The sequence below is a fragment of the Neolamprologus brichardi genome, chromosome 12, assembly GCF_056152115.1.
Source record: "Neolamprologus brichardi isolate AB-2024 chromosome 12, ASM5615211v1, whole genome shotgun sequence".
Classification (NCBI taxonomy): Eukaryota; Metazoa; Chordata; class Actinopteri; order Cichliformes; family Cichlidae; genus Neolamprologus; species Neolamprologus brichardi.
This window is the reverse complement of record NC_142115.1, coordinates 36299081-36317780: the sequence shown is the minus strand read 5'-3', so window position 1 is coordinate 36317780 and position 18700 is coordinate 36299081. Positions and strand designations below refer to the sequence as shown.

Sequence of the window (18700 nt, the reverse complement as noted above, 5' to 3'; positions counted from 1 at the left end):
ATTCATTTTTTTATGATAGTAGCAGAGGTGGCTTTTATTATAGGAGTGGCTTCTCCCCTACGTAAGAATAGACTCCACCAGTCACTAATGCAAAGCCTGTGACGAAACCCTGCAGGCCACACTGAGGCTGTACAAATATATTAGAAAACTGCGATGCATACTGTGTGAGGAAATGGCTTTGAGGAAGAAACTTCTCTCTGCTCATGCTCTTCAAAGTTTCTTTATCATGTTTGTGCTAAATAGTCTGAATTGCTGCAATAAGGTTACCTGCTAATTATTACTTATAAATGCGAACAGTGAGTGAAATGATATTGTTTAGGAGCTCCACGCACTATAGCGCTTTACCTCTGAAAACAAACTATAGGTATGTTTCAATGCAGGCGTTTTGCTGACGTCAGGGAAACAAATGGCTTCTTGTGCAGAGCTCAATATTTCATACACCCATGTAAGCTTGATTGAAAAGCACCTGCAGACACAAACACCATGCTGGCATGTTTTTATAAATGGGTTATTGTGGTTAGTGTACACAGAAACAGGAAAGGCTTTTGTTTTTTTAACTTTTTTCTTTTTTTTAGTAAGCATGCAAATGCAGTTAAATCTCTGATCGTTCCCAATGATAAATGCTGCAGGGTATAAATCACAATGAACTTGAATTAAGCTTTTGCAGCCAATGGTCAGTGTCGCCCAGTTATCTGCTGAAGCTTCTCAGAGAGCAGCTCAAAAAAGATTAAACTTAACTGATCTCTGTGCAGAAATAAATCAATGTTATTTCTGCACATGTTATGTTACAATGATGCAGATTACGTGTTCTGTAGGCCGGACAATATACCAGTGGTTTCTGGTAGCAGTGCAGTCGTGTTAAGGAGAACAGTTTTCATAGTTGTTGCAGATGCACATGTCAATTTATTTCACTGTAGGTTAATTTTGATATTATTGTTAGGAACTCATTTAAGCAGTTTAAACAGGGGAAACCAATGACGTGTTTAAATTTGTGTGGCTTATTGAACTGCTATGTTCCAATCACTTTTATTTTTTTCTTTTTGTAAAGTTATTTTTCTCTTGTTTCTGACTAACATTTGTCTATTCAGGAAAAATTCCACGAGTAATCTCTGATGTGACTGATAAACAGTTATGACTTGCTGTCGGTCTGAATCAGTAACTGCAGGCCACAGCAGTAGATTGTAAATGGCAGAGACGCTCGAGTCCTACTGTACCACCTCTTAATGCAGCAAACCCCCTCACAGCAGCACTGAGTGTGGTGTGAAGCCCAACCCCACAGCTACTCGCGCTGCCTTTTTAAACCTGTGACTGTGATGTCAGTCCACATTCTCACCATGGGTCGCCCTTTAAGCACAGTGAACTTTGCTCCCCCCCCCCCCCCCCCCCCCTTTTTTTTTTTCCCTTCCACTCTAACCATGAATATTGTCATGGTTACAGTCCTATTGCATAACTGAGAAAAGCCTTGTATTCTTGTCTCCATGGAAATGGAGGCACCCCCCCTACCCCCACAAAGCTTCTTCCTGAGCAGTGAGCATGTATATATATATATATCGTGATAAATATTTTTGGCCATATCGCCCTGCTCCAGACACATATGACGTTTAATGCTTTTTGATGGATGGATGTAGGTCAGTGAAATGGTCAAAAAAATTACAATGGTAAAATAAACTAAGTTAAACTATTTCTCATCAAAACAGGATAGCTAAAAAAAATGAGGGCTTTAAACCAGGTTTGCTCTACAGAGTAATAGCTTTGAGTTCAAAGGTCACAGGTGCCTGAGAGCAGCCTGAGTCCACCCTCCAGTGATAAAGCCGTGCAGCTCAAAACTGCCTTAGCAGGCAGAGATAACTGCATTAAAACTACTTGGTGAACCCTGTACTTTGTACTTCCTCAAAGTTCCTTCTGCCAGATAAAGGGACAAGGAACTGCAGGGCTTGGCTCAGTAAATATGGTGAAATACAGTATGAACCAATACTTTTTGTTTGTCATAAATTCCTATAGCATGGAACAGCATTTCAAAAGCTGAAACCAAAAAGTATTAGGCCTTTTTTGCCTTATGTCAGTGTGATCATTTAATAAATACTTTACAGTAATATGAACCACAAAAGCACCAAATTCTCTTTTTTGCAGCTGCAGCCTGAGAAGAATAAAACAAAAGGAAAATTGTGCACATCAGTTCAGGAACAGCAAGGTTGCTCATCTTAGGGCTTCATAACCAACGATTGATATCTGCATTCATCTTTTATACCATCCTGGTCTCTTGCAAAACAGGAAATGGTCACATGATCATGAGCACAACATTGTGCCTGATGTATTTCACTAGAAGGTATATTTCTGCATCAGACAAAGCAGAAACGTTTCAGCATGCCAACCAAGACACTGAGCTTTTTAAAAGAAGTTGCAACCAATGTTGTTTAGAGTTGGCTAAACCGTGATCCTTTTCTAGACCCGATCCAGTGATTTATGATGCCTCACCCCATAAACCTAATTGATGTGTGAGAATATATGTAGTCTGATTGTCACCCTTAACCCCACCCACCTCCAAATGTGGACTTTTCGTCTTTTAAAAGCAGAAAATACTCATTTCACATGCATGCACATGTGAATCAGAGCATAAGAGTCCAGACAGATGAAAATCCTCCCCAAAAATACAAATCAGTAGATTAGAGGTGGTATTTCACAGACTTGTGTCTGTGTGTTACTCAAAGCTAACAGGAGGTTTTACTCAAAAGTCCAAATGGAGATTTGTTTCACAGCTTTTTTTGCACTAAAGCTTTGTCATCCAGAAATATTGCCATTAAATACTGGCTTCATCAGAAGGTGACCTCCAGCACTTACTGGGCCAGTGTGAAATGACAGGAAGGAGAATTAACACCTCATAGTCTGAAGCCGTGGTTCTCAGCTGGAAATAAGTGAAATGCCCATTTCAGGTCAGGGAGGAGTTGCTGCGTCGAGTGGAGGAGGTTGGGTATCTCAGAGTCCTGTTCACGAACGAGGGGAGAGTGGTGCTGTACCGGTCTGTTGTGGTAAAGCGAGAGCCGAGTATGGATTTACTAATGAGTCTACGTTCCTCCAAACACCTCAACAAGTTCTGGGTAGTGACTGAAAGAATGAAGTTGCAGGGAATGAGCTTTCCTCTTCTGGTGGCTCCAGAGTTGGAGCTGCGCATCAAAAGGAGCCAGTTGAGATTGAGTTGACAGTTGACTAGAGTGCATCCTGGAGATACCCTAGGTGAGGTGCATTGGGCATATCCGGTGTGGAGGAGACCCAGGGCAGACCCAAGAGCTGCTGGAGAGAATACGTTTCTGGCTGGCTTGGGAAGGCCTTGGTTGTCTCTCTGGAATAGCTGGAGGAGGTGGCTGGGGTGGGAAGTCTGCACTGCTTAGACTGCTGCCCTTGTGACCCATACTGGATAAGCAGCGGATGCATAGATGGATTTATGCTGTGAAATAAAGTGAAAGCATCAAAGTCTTCCAAAATATACATTTTGTTATACCATCCAGTACTGCTGCAGACCTGCTGTTCTACATGGTGCCAAAGTTAGGGACATATTTATCTTTGACCTTTGACAAATTATCAGTTTCATGAAAATATTTAGCTTCTCATGTCTGCCATCTCCACAAACTAGGAGGAGGCTGTTGTACCATTGACTGTTTAAAAACAGTACGAGGATATGATGTGTCTGTGCCAAACTGCCTCTGCCCTGGATCGGATTGCAGCTCTGATGAATAACTACCGTCGTTGCCTGCTTCTCTGTACATGAGGGTATCTGCTGGTGTAGAACAGTTACATGGAGAACTATTTACTTACCTCCCACACACACACACACACACACACACACACACACACACACACACACACACACACACACACACACACACACACACACACATTCCTCTCACACAAGTGGAAAGGAAGGTCACTCATATTTCCCTCACAGAAGGCTGGCACACTTGTGTTTACATTGCAGTCCTTACACCCCCATCACTATAGCAACTCATTTTCTTATTTTGTCTGACTACGTGGGTGTTTTTCAGTCATTTGTTGTGTGTAATGTGCCGAAATAAAACAATGCTTGTGTAGATGTAAACGATGAAGCCGAGGAAGATGATAAAAGCTGCAAATTCTCTCAGTTTGTCATCCCGAGGTGCAGCTGTGTTGTGCAGTTTTGCTTTTCTGGTCGTACCAAATGGGGTGAGATGAGCTGGCTGCAGTGATTTGCATTTCCTGGCAGGACTAGGTCAGCTGGACTTGATTTGGATGTGTCATCTGAAGATGTTTGATCATTTCACACACCCAACACCAGGCTGTAAATTAATCATTCTCCATGACGTATGTAGGCGGGCTCAACTTCTGTCATTATTATTCAGTTTAAAAAAACAAAAACTAGAACATACAAAAAAACAAAGTGCTTTTACAGTCAAAATTGCAGTCATTCATTGCAGACTAATAATAACTGGACAACATGAATTGAAGTCGACTCCTGCGTATCTTTTTATTTATTTCAGTAAAGTGTGTTTGTTTTTGTTTTGGGTTTTTTTGGTAAGGCTGTGAGATTTAGGTTGAGACCACAGCGTGGGTCTGACACAGCCATTAAGAGTGGAAAAAGCCAGATATTCAGCAGTGGACATGTCTGTACCTGGGGTAGTGTGGAGGAGGTGTTTCAGCACAGGCAGGGCTGGATATTTGAGTGGATGAACAGTGAGCCTGTTGAGTGCGAGCAGAATCACCCACATTTTTCCACATAATCACTAAAGATACTTTTTCTAAATTAAAAACGTTTCTAAAATAATTTACAGCTGTGAGCAGAAACTGAAGAGGAAATTACTCTTGATGTCCAACATTTATATATTGTGTTAAAAAGCTGATTCTAGGATGTAAAATAAAGTCAATGAAAGCACTAAATTTGTTGGAAATGTGATGGCAGTGAAGTTTAGATTTTGTTTTCTAAATGTGTCCCACATTCAAAACATCACATCTGCTTTCTGCTTTGGAAATTCTGGTCTCTGCACACTTGCACAAGAAAAAATAAGTCAAAGTGGGCAGACTAAACAAAAATCCAGCCAACATGTTTTTACTAGTTAGTACAAATAAGTGGTGTCAAACCCTGCATAGAAAAGTGCTGATACACAAACCCTCTTCATGCCAAAGGGTGTGCTAGTGTTTGTTTTTCCCTTTCAACATCTAATCTCACACACACGGTGTTCATGTGCTGTGGTCCTGTCTTTGTTTATGGCCGCTAGAGTTGCATGGTACATAAAAATATTCCAACACCTTTGGTCAGGGCGTCTGTCAGTGTCTGTAGCCAAAGATTAGGATTGGGTTTTCTGCTTAGCCACATGCGAAGTACGACAATGAAGTGTCGCGGACTAATTTTGGAGTAAGAGTTTTGAAAAGGCTTGCAAATGTTTTTCCAATATAGTAACTGATAAGCGTATTTATTATTTTTCCCTGAGCCTGGATCTGCTGGAGGTTTCTTCCTGTTAAAAGGGAGTTTTTCCTTCCCACTGTCACCAAAGTTCTTGCTCATAGGGGGTCATATGATTGTTGGGTTTTTCTCTGTATGTGTTATTGTAGGGTCTATCGTACAATGTAAAGCACCTTGAGGCGACTCTTGTTGTGATTTGGTGCTGTATAAATAAAATTGAATTGAATTATTTTATTATCTATATTTTAATCACACATGTTTGTGTAATGAGCCGTTACCTTAGTGAGGGATCTCTCTGCTAAGATTGACCTCTGCTGTGAAGAATGTGTGATATGAAAGTAGCTAGCTAAGCTTTGCATGTTAACTCGCTGCTCCTTCTCTAAATCTAGCTTTAACTTTAGATCCTCCATACCCGGCATGCAAGACAGCTTCCTAATTTCCTGAAAATGTTTTGTCTTTATCACATTCCAGATATGGTTTGGTTGAAAGCACTTAAACCGGTTGGGTTTCTATTAGTGGTGCAACGGATCAAAAATCTCACGGTTTGGATCGGATCACGGTTTTAAGTCACAGATCGGATCCATTTTCGGATCAGCAAAAAAAGAAAAAAAGAAAATTTTAACATTTACTTATTCACTTATTTAAGTAATTTTTGCCTATTTAAAACATTCAACTCAAGACTCATTCCACGGAATTGTATAAAAACAAATTAAGGTGCAGTACAGGGCTTTGTATCTACCACTCCGCTGTGATATAACGAGCGGTCACGTAGCTTTCCGTTGACCTGGAGCTCCACCCATTTTTAGTTGGGCAACAGAAGATTCCTGGGACAGTTCAGCCATAACTTTAAACTTTTCCTGCTCATACGCGCTTGGGTACAATCTTGTCACTGAAGTGGACGTGCAACGGGATATCATAGCGTGGCTCCAGCACGTTCATCATAGTTTAAACCCCTTGTTTTGCACAACAGAATACAGCCTCATGTCTGCAGCTAAACACCCCTTTAGCCGGTCGGACTGGGCAGCAAAGGGCTGCTTAAATACTGCAAACTTCTCTGCTCCTCCACTTGGACCGCTAGTGCTGACCATAACTATCACAGACTGACCACGCGCACCATACACATACTTTTTTTCCTTCTTTTTCGAATCTTCGGATCACGTGCGTGCCGAACCGTGGAGTGGGATCTGTTTGGATTACGGATCAACCGTGATCCGCTGCACCACTAGTTTCCGTATTGCTGTAGTAGTTCTTGTGTAAAAGGAAATGTGCTACACTTATCTTTCCATTTTAGGGTGTGCTTAGTGTTTTACAATACTTTTAATTCAAACCTAGCATTTCCTGCCGATTCGACTTAACATGAAAAACTTTTCGCTTGCAAACCACAGGAAGGAAGTGGCATTTGTCACAGAGGTTTGAGCGGGTTTGATTCACACAGCAATGTTTCTTTATTTTTTATCTGCCGTTTTCATTTGTAAATAATAGTTAAAGTAACGGTTAAAGGTTTTTTGGTCAGTTGTTTTTAAAAATTGTAAGGTACCTTTTTCATAAATCCTTATTTGGGATTATACGTGACTTTTTGGTGAATGAACATGTGGTCTTTTTGTGGAATAGGTTTTATTGTTGTCTTCTAAAGATGGTTATTAGAAGTTAATATAAGCTACAGCATCGTGCTGGTATGTGACATATGTGGTTCTTCAGGCTGCACTTGTTGAACATGCTTGGCCCAGTAAGCACAGAAGCTTAGAGCTGCATATGGAAGAAACTGATTATATCAAGTGTTATTTTGTGCGATATTGGTTATAGCTTTAATATTGATTACATCGACTACAGTCTGCACAGTCTCCACAAAACATTGACTTAAGGCAATTAAAGGGGAAAAAACCTTGATTCCAGGTACGGCTGCCACATTTAGTCGACTATTAAAATCGTCGACGACTGATTTAATAGTCGACGCGTCGTTTGAAGCTTTGTAAGATCCCAAAAGACGCAGGAATAAGTAGTAGGATTTAAGAGTGTAATAACGGACTGAAACAGAAGATGGCAGCACTGCATGTACAAGGATGCCAGCTGCCGTTAAACCCCAAAGAAGAAGAAACTGTGTCCCAGAATTCATAGCACGGCCCAGCTCAGTTTCCAACAATGGCGGCAGCTAGTTAGTTTTAATATTACTCTTATTATTCTTTCTGGGTCACAAAATAAACGTTTAACATATTTTCAGGCGAGAATGTAGCTGTGTAAACCTCAAATATCAGCTCAGTTTATCAAGACACCACATATTTTCAAAAGCGCTCCGACGTTTTCGGAGACGTCTGTTACCCACTAGCTCGATAGCTAGCCGGGGGCTAGGCTAACTAGAGCCGTGAGAACACCGGAGTTCCGGCTAATCGTTTTCAAACCCACCACCGTCTTTCGCTCCTCAGGTTAAACATATATAAGTCACTTAGATAACTTAAAAATGTTATTGTTTGGCTTTTTTCAGTATTTTATTTGTTCCTGAGTAAATCGGTTTGGCTGAGATTAAAGTTATAGTTTTTACACAGCTGAATAAACATCAAGCAGACAGCTGATTATCAGAAGTGTGAGATGCTCGAGAATATTCTCTGGTGTCCTGTTATATTTTAGATAGCAAGGAGTTTATTAAACTTCACCGAAACAATCTGCAAATTTCATTAAAATTTAATAAACTATCATCTTGTCTTTATTTTTAGTTAGCACATACCTTAAACACTTCAAAGCTGTAAGCTAATGATAGTTATATAAGAGCAGATGCTGCTGGTGCAATAAGCTGTACGTTTTACGTCCAATGGATGATGATCTGATTAGTCGACTAATCGCAAAAATAATCGGTGACTAGTCGACTATCAAAATAATCGTTTGTGGCAGCCCTAATTCCAGGTGTAGAAGAGAGAGGGAGAGTCCTGAGCAGTTCACCTTAGTGAGGCGTGCTCCATCAGCTCAGTGACCCTTGGTCTGTATTTCATTGATTGACTGATTGATTGATTCTCATATTCACCATCCCAACTTGAAAACATGGTTTTCAATATTTGGATAATGGCTGTGCTCAGTTTTGGGCACAGCTGGGCATTCACAGAGGAGAGAGTGTGACTCACTTTCACCACAAAGGCCATGTTCTTAGCTGTGTTAGCACCATCACCAGTCTTGGTCACCTGCGGCCTTTCTGTCCTAATAAGTGGTTCTGAATCGTAATTATAAATTAATGCAGTTATTGCACATATCTGGCATTTGAGTTTTATGGATTTAAAAGGTTTGCATTTTTGTCTCATTTTGGGGTTTTTGTTTTTGTTTTTTTAATTGCAGCTCTGCCTACGACCGGGAGAACAAGATACGCGTGGCCATCAAGAAGATCAGCCCCTTTGAGCACCAGACCTACTGCCAGCGCACCCTGAGAGAGATCAAAATCCTCCTGCGCTTCAAGCACGAGAACATTATCGGAATCAACGACATTATCCGTGCACCGACCATCGAGCAGATGAAGGATGTGTATCCTCACTGAAGCATGTTTGATTGCGTCTCATTCTTGTGTTTGATGGTTTTCTTTAGCTGCTGGTCAGATTGGTATTACCACCAAACGTTTGTGGTCAAGAGGTTTTTATTTGTCTTTTATTACATAATAGCCACCTGTCGCCATACAGTTGGCAGAGATGCTTTTCGCTGTAGCCAAATGGTAGCAGACTATCAAGCCTGCAGGCACTGTGTATAGTTTTACACTGCGTCTGTGACTGAAGCCTGCAGCTGCTCAGCCTGGCAACACAAGCATGTGCCCAAGAACAAATACTAAATTGCACTGGCTTTCTTTCACCAAGAGTCATCAGGAAGGTGGAGTGTTTTTGGCCTCAAGAGCACCAGCTCAATCAGAATCCTCATGATTAGGGACTTTGAAACTTGACTAAAAGTCCTAAAAGATCGAACAACTGATCAGTTAGTTTTGTATTTTTGCAGCTGTGCATCTGTCTGGGCTAAATCTTTGACACAAGAACATCCGCCTTTGCTCTTATCAAGTCTTTCTTTAAATAAAAAAAACAAAGAAACGTAAAACAGTGAATAGTTTTACTGAACTTAAGTGTCAGGGAGCTTTCAGCATGATGAATACATTTACCAAAATTTACCATACTGACTAATAATGGCCTCGTAAGTGAGTCATGACTATTGACTGTCTGTAAATGATGTACGTAGTCACTCTGACGCCACACGTTAGATTGTGAAACTCTGTTTTGAATCTTCAAGTGTTTTGGCTACAGGCTTGTGTGTGTGTGTGTGTGTGTGTGAGTGTGAGAGTGTGTGTGAGAGTGAACATTTTTGTGGGGGCCAAAAATTGGAAGTTTACTCTACTTGTGGGGACCAAAATCCCAGTCCCCACAAGTTTGAAGATATTTTTGAGAGTCAAAGTGTTGTTTTAGTGTCAGGGTCACGATTAGGTTATGGTTAGGGTTAGGCATCCATTTTTGATGGTTAGGGTAAGCGGCCAGGGAAAGCATTATGTCAATGAGATGTTCCTGCAAGGATATAAATACACACGTGTGTGTGAGTTTTTTCAGTATAAAAGCCGACTTTCCTTAACCTGGAACCAGATATATTGTCCAGGATCTAATGGAAACAGATCTGTACAAGCTCCTGAAGACTCAACACCTGAGCAATGACCACATCTGCTACTTCCTCTACCAGATCCTGCGAGGGCTCAAGTATATCCACTCTGCCAACGTACTACACCGTGACCTGAAGCCTTCCAACCTTCTGCTCAATACCACCTGTGATCTCAAGGTAGCGTCTCAAGCAGATGCTGGCTTCATTTAAATGCTTGTTTTCAGGCACTTACCCTTAAGGCCCCCAGACCTCCTCATATGGTGGTTTAACTAACACCAGACATATTTTCATCATGACATGACAATAACTTAATGTTGTCATAAATCCTCACAAATACAAATCTGCTGTGGAGACTCTCAACGTTTTACAGCCTATAATTTTTATGTTGTGTCCTCTAATGTTGTGACAATTTCTTGTGCCTTTCTCATTTTTTTGTAGATCTGTGACTTTGGTTTGGCTCGTGTGGCTGATCCCGACCACGATCACACTGGTTTCCTCACAGAGTACGTTGCCACTCGTTGGTACCGAGCTCCTGAGATCATGCTCAACTCAAAGGCGAGTAGAGTAACAGTGGAATATGTTTAGTGTTTTTAGGTTTTCCCAACTTAAAAAATACTTTGTGCCCTTTAAACGTGTTGATTGGAAAACAATGACCCTGTTAGTGATGTGAAATATCTTTAAACTTTGTATTTCTATTTCAGGTCTTAAACTTTAATTTCTAAATACTAGTTGGAATAATTTTAAATGACTTACAGCACCTGATAGGCACATGGTATATTAATGCTGTGTATAACTAAGTTAGCTACTGTAATCATGATTATGTCTGTTCTACTTGATTTCAGGGCTACACCAAGTCCATAGACATCTGGTCAGTGGGTTGCATCCTGGCTGAGATGCTGTCCAACAGGCCGATCTTTCCGGGGAAGCATTACTTGGATCAGCTTAACCATATTTTGGGTAAAAATAAACTTTGCATGCAGTAAACGTGTAGAACTTTCCATTTTTAAAAATTCCAATGAGTTGTGTTGATGCGCATGTCCACAGAGGCTGACATTTAGCCCACAAAATTAAAGCCACCTGCAAAATGAATCTGCCAGAACAGATCAGAGATGTCAGGGTTAGGTTATGGGTCTATAAGTCAAACACACATCTAGATGAATCCCATGATCCCCACAAACCGCACACACCTGAGTCACTTCTATTGCTCCATTGTTCAGCTCAGGTGGTGCCTGGGGTTCAGCTGGGGAACTGTGGCTGCTCTGTGGCTGCTCTGTGGCTGCGCTGTGGCTGCTCTGTGGCTGCTCTGACTTCTCTGTGGCTGCTCTGACTGCGCTGTGGCTGCTCTGCGGCTGCTCTGCGGCTGCTCTGCGGCTTCTGTGGCTGCTCTGTGGCTGCTCTGTGGCTGCTCTGCAACTGCTCTGTGGCTGCTCTGTGGCTGCTCTGCAACTGCTCTGCAACTGCTCTGCGGCTGCTCTGCGGCTGCTCTGCGGCTGCTCTGCGGCTGCTCTGCGGCTGCTCTGCGGCTGCTCTGTGGCTGCTCTGTGGCTGCTCTGACTTCTCTGTGGCTGCTCTGACTTCTCTGTGGCTGCTCTGTGGCTGCTCTGACTTCTCTGTGGCTGCTCTGTGGCTGCTCTGTGGCTGCTCTGGCTGCTCTGTGACTGCTCTGTGACTGCTCTGCGGCTGCTCTGCGGCTGCTCTGCGACTTCTCTGTGGCTGCTCTGCAACTGCTCTGTGGCTGCTCTGTGGCTGCTCTGTGGCTGCTCTGTGGCTGCTCTGACTTCTCTGTGACTGCTCTGTGACTGCTCTGTGACTGCTCTGCGGCTGCTCTGCGGCTGCTCTGCGACTTCTCTGTGGCTGCTCTGCAACTGCTCTGTGGCTGCTCTGTGGCTGCTCTGTGGCTGCTCTGTGGCTGCTCTGACTTCTCTGTGACTGCTCTGTGACTGCTCTGTGGCTGCTCTGACTTCTCTGTGGCTGCTCTGACTTCTCTGTGACTGCTCTGTGGCTGCTCTGTGGCTGCTCTGTGGCTGCTCTGTGGCTGCTCTGACTTCTCTGTGACTGCTCTGTGACTGCTCTGTGGCTGCTCTGACTTCTCTGTGACTGCTCTGTGACTTCTCTGCGGCTGCTCTGCGGCTGCTCTGTGGCTGCTCTGACTTCTCTGTGGCTGCTCTGACTGCGCTGTGGCTGCTCTGTGGCTGCTCTGTGGCTGCTCTGTGGCTGCTCTGCGGCTTCTGTGGCTGCTCTGCGTCTGCTCTGCGACTGCTCTGCAACTGCTCTGCGTCTGCTCTGTGGCTGCTCTGTGGCTGCTCTGCAACTGCTCTGCGGCTGCTCTGCGGCTGCTCTGCGGCTGCTCTGACTTCTCTGCGGCTGCTCTGTGGCTGCTCTGACTTCTCTGTGACTGCTCTGTGACTGCTCTGTGGCTGCTCTGTGACTGCTCTGTGGCTGCTCTGACTTCTCTGTGACTGCTCTGTGACTGCTCTGTGGCTGCTCTGTGACTGCTCTGTGGCTGCTCTGACTTCTCTGCGGCTGCTCTGTGGCTGCTCTGTGGCTGCTCTGTGACTGCTCTGTGACTGCTCTGTGGCTGCTCTGTGGCTGCTCTGACTTCTCTGTGACTGCTCTGTGACTTCTCTGCGGCTGCTCTGCGGCTGCTCTGCGACTTCTCTGCGACTTCTCTGCGACTTCTCTGCGACTTCTCTGCGGCTGCTCTGCGGGTGCTCTGCAACTGCTCTGTGGCTGCTCTGTGACTGCTCTGTGGCTGCTCTTTGGCTGCTCTGTGGCTGCTCTGACTTCTCTGTGACTGCTCTGTGACTTCTCTGCGGCTGCTCTGTGGCTGCTCTGCGGCTGCTCTGTGACTTCTCTGCGGCTGCTCTGCGGCTGCTCTGCAACTGCTCTGTGACTTCTCTGTGACTTCTCTGCGACTGCTCTGTGACTTCTCTGTGACTGCTCTGTGGCTGCTCTGTGGCTGCTCTGACTTCTCTGCGACTGCTCTGCGACTGCTCTGCGACTGCTCTGCGGCTGCTCTGCGACTGCTCTGCGGCTGCTCTGCGGCTGCTCTCTGACTGCTCTGCGGCTGCTCTGTGGCTGCGTAGTGCATTGCTTTGTGTTCTGGCATCTTTCTATCATAGCAAGCATTGAGGTTTTCTCCAGTTTGAGCAGCAGTGGCCATGTAATCAGTAAAGGTCTGCACCAGTTACTGGTTATTCCAGTTACTCACTGTTGGATTCCTTTTGCTTGGTACTCGCTGCCTCATACTGGGAACCTGTTTTGTTTTGGAGATGGTCTGACCAAGTCGAGTCCTCCATGATGAACTTTGTCAGAGTTTTTCCTGATAATGAATTTGTTTGGTCTGTATTTGTTTGGTAGTACAGTGTATCATTATGGTGTGACTCAGCTGCATTATTTAGTCTGTAAGAAAAACTTTGATACCTTTAGACTTCACACTCAGTCGCAACAGCTTCCTGGTGCCAGTCCATAGATACCGTACACACTAATATGTCCTTATCAAGTCTGACTTTTTTGTCTCTTGGTGCTAGACCACGTGTTGCTTCTCCCATCTGTCCGTTTGTTGTGCGGTCTGAATGTTTTTGTCCGTTTTTCAGAATTTTTCCTTTCACTATAAACTTTTAGCGGAGGCTCTGCAAATTGTTACCTTTATCATAAAAGAACAAAACCTGATTGTCTTTATGATTTTCTATTTGTCCTCCAGGAATTCTGGGTTCTCCCTCACAGGAGGATCTCAACTGCATCATCAACATTAAAGCCAGGAACTATCTCTTGTCACTGCCTTTGCGCTGCAAAGTGCCGTGGAACCGTCTCTTTCCCAACGCTGATCCAAAAGGTAAGAGGTGGAATCTCACCATAACCGCAGTATTTGGTCATCAGGGGATTAGTAAATGTTAAACATTTCCTGAGAGAGTTTCATTTTATAGAGCGGGGAGAAAAATGATTGCCTACACTCGGCGCACCTCATACACATCACATTACATTCATGTTGTGTCTACTTCTTTGATGACCTGTGATCTGGCACAACACACAGCAGTCACAGTAGTCAGAACATCTGGACTTTGGGGCTCAAACACGCTCACTACACTCTACACTGTTTTTGCAGGTTCAGTTGGTTTTCTGTCTCCTTCACTGCTGAAATTAAATAAAATCTGTATAATCATTCATAAGAACAGTGCTAATAAAGGCAGAGTGCCATTTCAACATAGTGAGAAAAGCTTTAGTAAAATCTTTGGTAATCACAATGTGAGTCCACCAACATGCATCTAAAGGCAGCATGAAGCCAAATTCAGAGAGAAGCTGATGATAATATTTACACAGTGTAAATTTAAGTGTACTTTTCTTTTCTTTTTTTTTTTTGCCTGTCCCGTTTGGTTCTTTTGCCATCAGAATTATTGTCTAAAGGCGAAGAAAGATGCCCAACGGATTTACTTTACCAAATTGACCATCCCAGCCTTGCCGTAATGGTCTATTTGATTCACCTTTTATTGTTTATTTTATTTTATTTATTTATTTTATTTTCACTTGCTAGATACGGGACAGACTTGAATGAGGAAAAGAAAAGGGAGAAAGGAAGAGGGGGAAAAAACAGCGGAGAAGAGGGACGGGGATAAAGGGCAAAAAAACAAAAACCAACTAAATAAGCAGACAAAAAAAATCCATCTATCAGTCACCTGGATCACCTGTTGAGAAAGAAAAAAGAAAACAAGCAGAAGAAAACGAGAGCAATACAATAAACAACATCATGATGATCTATGGGAATATAACAGTAGATACTAAATATTAAACATTATTGTGCAGCACGTAAGATCGACAGCACAGTGTGCTTTGAGGTAGGAGCCAAAAAGGGTGTAGTTTGTGTGTGTGACACAAAATTTAAGTGTACTTAAGAAAAACGTCGTCAGAAGCTGTAAAATTCACAGAGACGAAGCTGAATGATGGATTTGGTCAAACTCAACTAAGAACTGTGGCCAAACCTTTACTCGGAGCACAAAAGCAGTGCAGGTGGATGATGTGATGCTGCTCTTAAATCCTTTTCTCTGTTTACAACACTTCACAATGAGTCACCACATATTCACCGTATCACCGTGACATCTTCCAAACTGATATCATGCAGTGACACAGGCCAACACAGATGTTTATTAGAGCCATCCTGCAAATTCAGTAAACCCTCATTGACACACAGTATTAAGTAGTGGATGAAGGTTGGATGAAGAGATGCATCAAATTCGTGGTCAGTAAAGAGCTGATCAGAGGACTGACAGACTTTGGTGTCAAAGGATGGTTTAAAGAATGATAACATGTTGGATGTAGACTAGGACCTTTAGTGGACAGACAAGGATATTGTTGTTGTTTCAGAGTCACCTACAGTAAGTCCATCTTTGTGTTACAGCTCTGGACCTGCTGGACAAGATGTTGACCTTTAACCCTCACAAGAGGATCGAGGTGGAGGAGGCGCTGGCACACCCCTACCTGGAACAATACTACGACCCCACAGATGAGGTGGGTCAGGCATCTTGTGCTATATGGATCAGCTGGGTTCAAAAATATTTGGGAAAAAAAACAACACAACATTTGTTATTTTACAACATAGGTGTCAAACTCTGGCCCGCGGGCCAAATTTGGCCCACAGCCTAATTACATTTGGCCCGCGAAGCCATACCAAATTACTATTAAAGCTGGCCTACTGGTATTATACAGCTAATATATATATTGTTTAGTATTAAGCTTTGCTTGTTCCATATTCAGTTTTCCAGCAAAACTTATTTGAGTCCATAAGAAAAGATTCATTCTTATATCTGGAGGAAGATTTATTTTCAATAAATATTAATGTTAGCCCGCGACTTTGTTCCAGTTTTGAATTTTGGCCCACTGTGTATTTGAGTTTGACACTCCTGTTTTACAAGATGATTGAAGAGCAGATTTCCAGCTTTAATTCAAGGAGTTCAGCAGAAGTATTGAACTGTTTTAGCAGGTGCTGTATTCCATATGCAGTTTTTTATATATATAAATACTGAGTCCTCCATTTTCAGAGGCTCATGGTCAGTTCAGGCCTGATCCTCAACATGAGGTTCAAAGATCACGATGTGAGTGAAGACCGTCAGAGGGTGACTGTGTGAATGTAAGCTTAAAAGTGTAAGAAAAAATATTATGGTGTGAATTGTTCTTGTAGTTAGAAATTTTTTTTAGGTGTTCAAATAAAGCAGAAAAGCATCTTACAAGAACCAGTCGCCGCTAAAACGAATGGATGCACCGTCAGCTCAGCAACAACGATGCATCTGAAATACCACAGCAAGCAACTGAAGTGGATGACTGCCAAATTATTTTCATGGTTAATAAAAACAGTTTCAGAGAATTTTGTCACTCTTGAGTAGGTAAACATATCAAAGTCTGCAATCAATCCAAATGCAACCTTGTACACTCAGGACCAGGAAGGCCAGATTAGACTGGCAGCAAACGTCTAAAAGAGCCTTCAAATATTCTTTGGAAAGATGAAATCAAGAGAAAATTACGGAGGAGGAGAGAAACGGCTCATTAACCCAAAGCACACCACATCCTCTGTCAAACATGGTGCAGGAATGTAATGAAACGGGCATCCTGTTAGAAGAAGTGCACAGGGCTATACTCTCTGCTCGGATTCAGCCAAGTGCTGCAAAACTAAGCAGACTTCATACAGGAAATGTTAATTTCAGTTAGCAAAGACAAACCCGAAGGCAAAGAGACCCACAAACAAGAAGAAACAGAGGCCAGCTGCAGTAAAAGGCCTGCAGGGCATTTGGTGGTGTCCAAGGGTTTTTGTTTTTGAAACAAATGTCTGTAATTGCAAAACAGTTGATGCAAATTTCCGTTGAGCTGCTTGAATTAAAGCTCAAACTTCAGTCATAACTTTGATTCCAAAGTGATGGTAGTGGCGTTGTCCAAATAGCTGCCTGCATGTTTCTCTGATCTAAAAATGTTCTTCATTTCTTTTGTGGTTGTTTGTGACTTTGCTGCTCTGTTGGAGCCAAAGCTAAAGTCTCCATGAACATTTACGTCACTCTGCCCTCTTTGCTGCTCTGTCTTTAGCCTGTTGCCGAGGCCCCATTTAAGTTTGACATGGAGCTAGATGACCTACCCAAAGAGACGCTGAAGGACCTCATCTTTCAAGAAACTGCACGTTTCCAGCCCAGCTTTAGGTCCTAACATCCCACACAGGTAAATACACGTCACTGCAGCCCAAACTACTGAAAAATAACCTGCAGGGGCTGGTAACACAAAACTATGAGCAATTTGTTAAGAAGTACACAACAACCAACTTTTCCAAGGTCATAAAGATCAGGGAGATCCTCATGACTGTCCCACCTCCGCTGCTTCAAAGCGCGGTGGAGTGAGTCGTGTTCCCGCGTTGAAATCTGCTCCGGATCACTGGGGTTAAATTTAACAGCTCATCTGTTGAAGAGCTGTAGTCAGGACCTCACAGAGTAAGTTTAAATTTTGCTTTTGTTGAGTACGAAGCCGAGGTACTCGACAAGGATAAAACCACTTAAAACCATCCATCTAAGCACTTTAAACTCAGTTGTGCTTTACTGCCATCAATTTGCATCCAAACAAGACACAAAAATTGTTCTGTGGTATCAAATTTAGATTTTTCAATATGCAGCATTTACCATGTATTAAGACTTTTTTTTTCCCCCTATTGCCAATGTGTGAATTGATTGTAACGCAAGTTAAATTCAGTATAGTTTAGTGTGAAGGGTGTGGGACAGATATTCCAAGAAGCTCTAAATGATAAGATGTTAATGTTCCCCAGCTCATGCCTTGATTCGGTGCCTCTGTTCTGCTCCCACACACTGTCAGCAGTGAGCAACACTAGTAATAATAATAATAATAATAATAATGGATTGGATTTATATAGCGCTTTTCAAGGCACTCAAAGCGCTTTACAATTCCACTATTCATTCACTCTCACATTCACACACTGGTGGAGGCAGCTACAGTTGTAGCCACAGGTGCTCTGGCCATCACCAGTAGGCGGTAGGTGAAGTGTCTAACTAGTGTTAGTTAGCCATTTGGCTAACTAGTGTTAGCCATTTGAAACGGACGAACTTTCTTTGGTTTTGGGAATCAAACAAACCCTGAGCTAACGCTGGTTTGCCGGTTACAGGGTAACTGATGTACTGTCTTTAAGTGGCCGAGGTCATCAGTCCGTCCTCTCACACTAACCAATGGCACATACATGAAACATCCTGAAGTTGCATCTAGCTCCCTACCTCCAGATTCTGCGGTTGCTAATGTCCCATCTGACCCACCTTAGATGTTTGGTGACTGGCCAGTCACCCTCACTTATGACTGATTATAAGCTGGTTGGAGTTGTTAAAGTAAACCCCAGGAGACTGCAACAAAAATGCTCCTAACAACAAACCTAATCAGACTCCTTCAGCTGATATGGACATTTTACAAAAGCTAACAAAAGGAAAGTGGCTAAAGCTACCGTGAGCTATGAGTCAGCCTCTGGCCAGCAGCGTCGGTATGAGCAAAAGATTAATTATGAAAAAGTGAAAAAGGCTCATGTCCTGTTATCTGATGAAGTCATAAACATACTGGGAAGTGACGCTTTGCTTTGTTATAGAAATCTGCTGCACCTTCTTTTGTTTGAGATACAATATCTCAGCTAAAGGTGTTTTTCTGTGA

At 42.9% G+C, this 18700-nt stretch overlaps 1 protein-coding gene across 1 annotated transcript in view; it reads left to right on the top strand.

The window, feature by feature from the left end:
• mapk1 (mitogen-activated protein kinase 1) overlaps nucleotides 1-18700 on the top strand; it is a 39539-nt gene that overhangs the window by 13319 nt on the left and 7520 nt on the right. The window contains exons 2-8 of the mRNA XM_087849500.1: nucleotides 8747-8929; nucleotides 10018-10207; nucleotides 10469-10585; nucleotides 10873-10987; nucleotides 13734-13865; nucleotides 15423-15532; nucleotides 17096-17224. Coding sequence (XP_087705626.1) covers nucleotides 8747-8929; nucleotides 10018-10207; nucleotides 10469-10585; nucleotides 10873-10987; nucleotides 13734-13865; nucleotides 15423-15532; nucleotides 17096-17212 — 964 coding nt within the window. The 3' untranslated portion in view covers nucleotides 17213-17224. The remainder of the gene's footprint in view (nucleotides 1-8746; nucleotides 8930-10017; nucleotides 10208-10468; nucleotides 10586-10872; nucleotides 10988-13733; nucleotides 13866-15422; nucleotides 15533-17095; nucleotides 17225-18700) is intronic.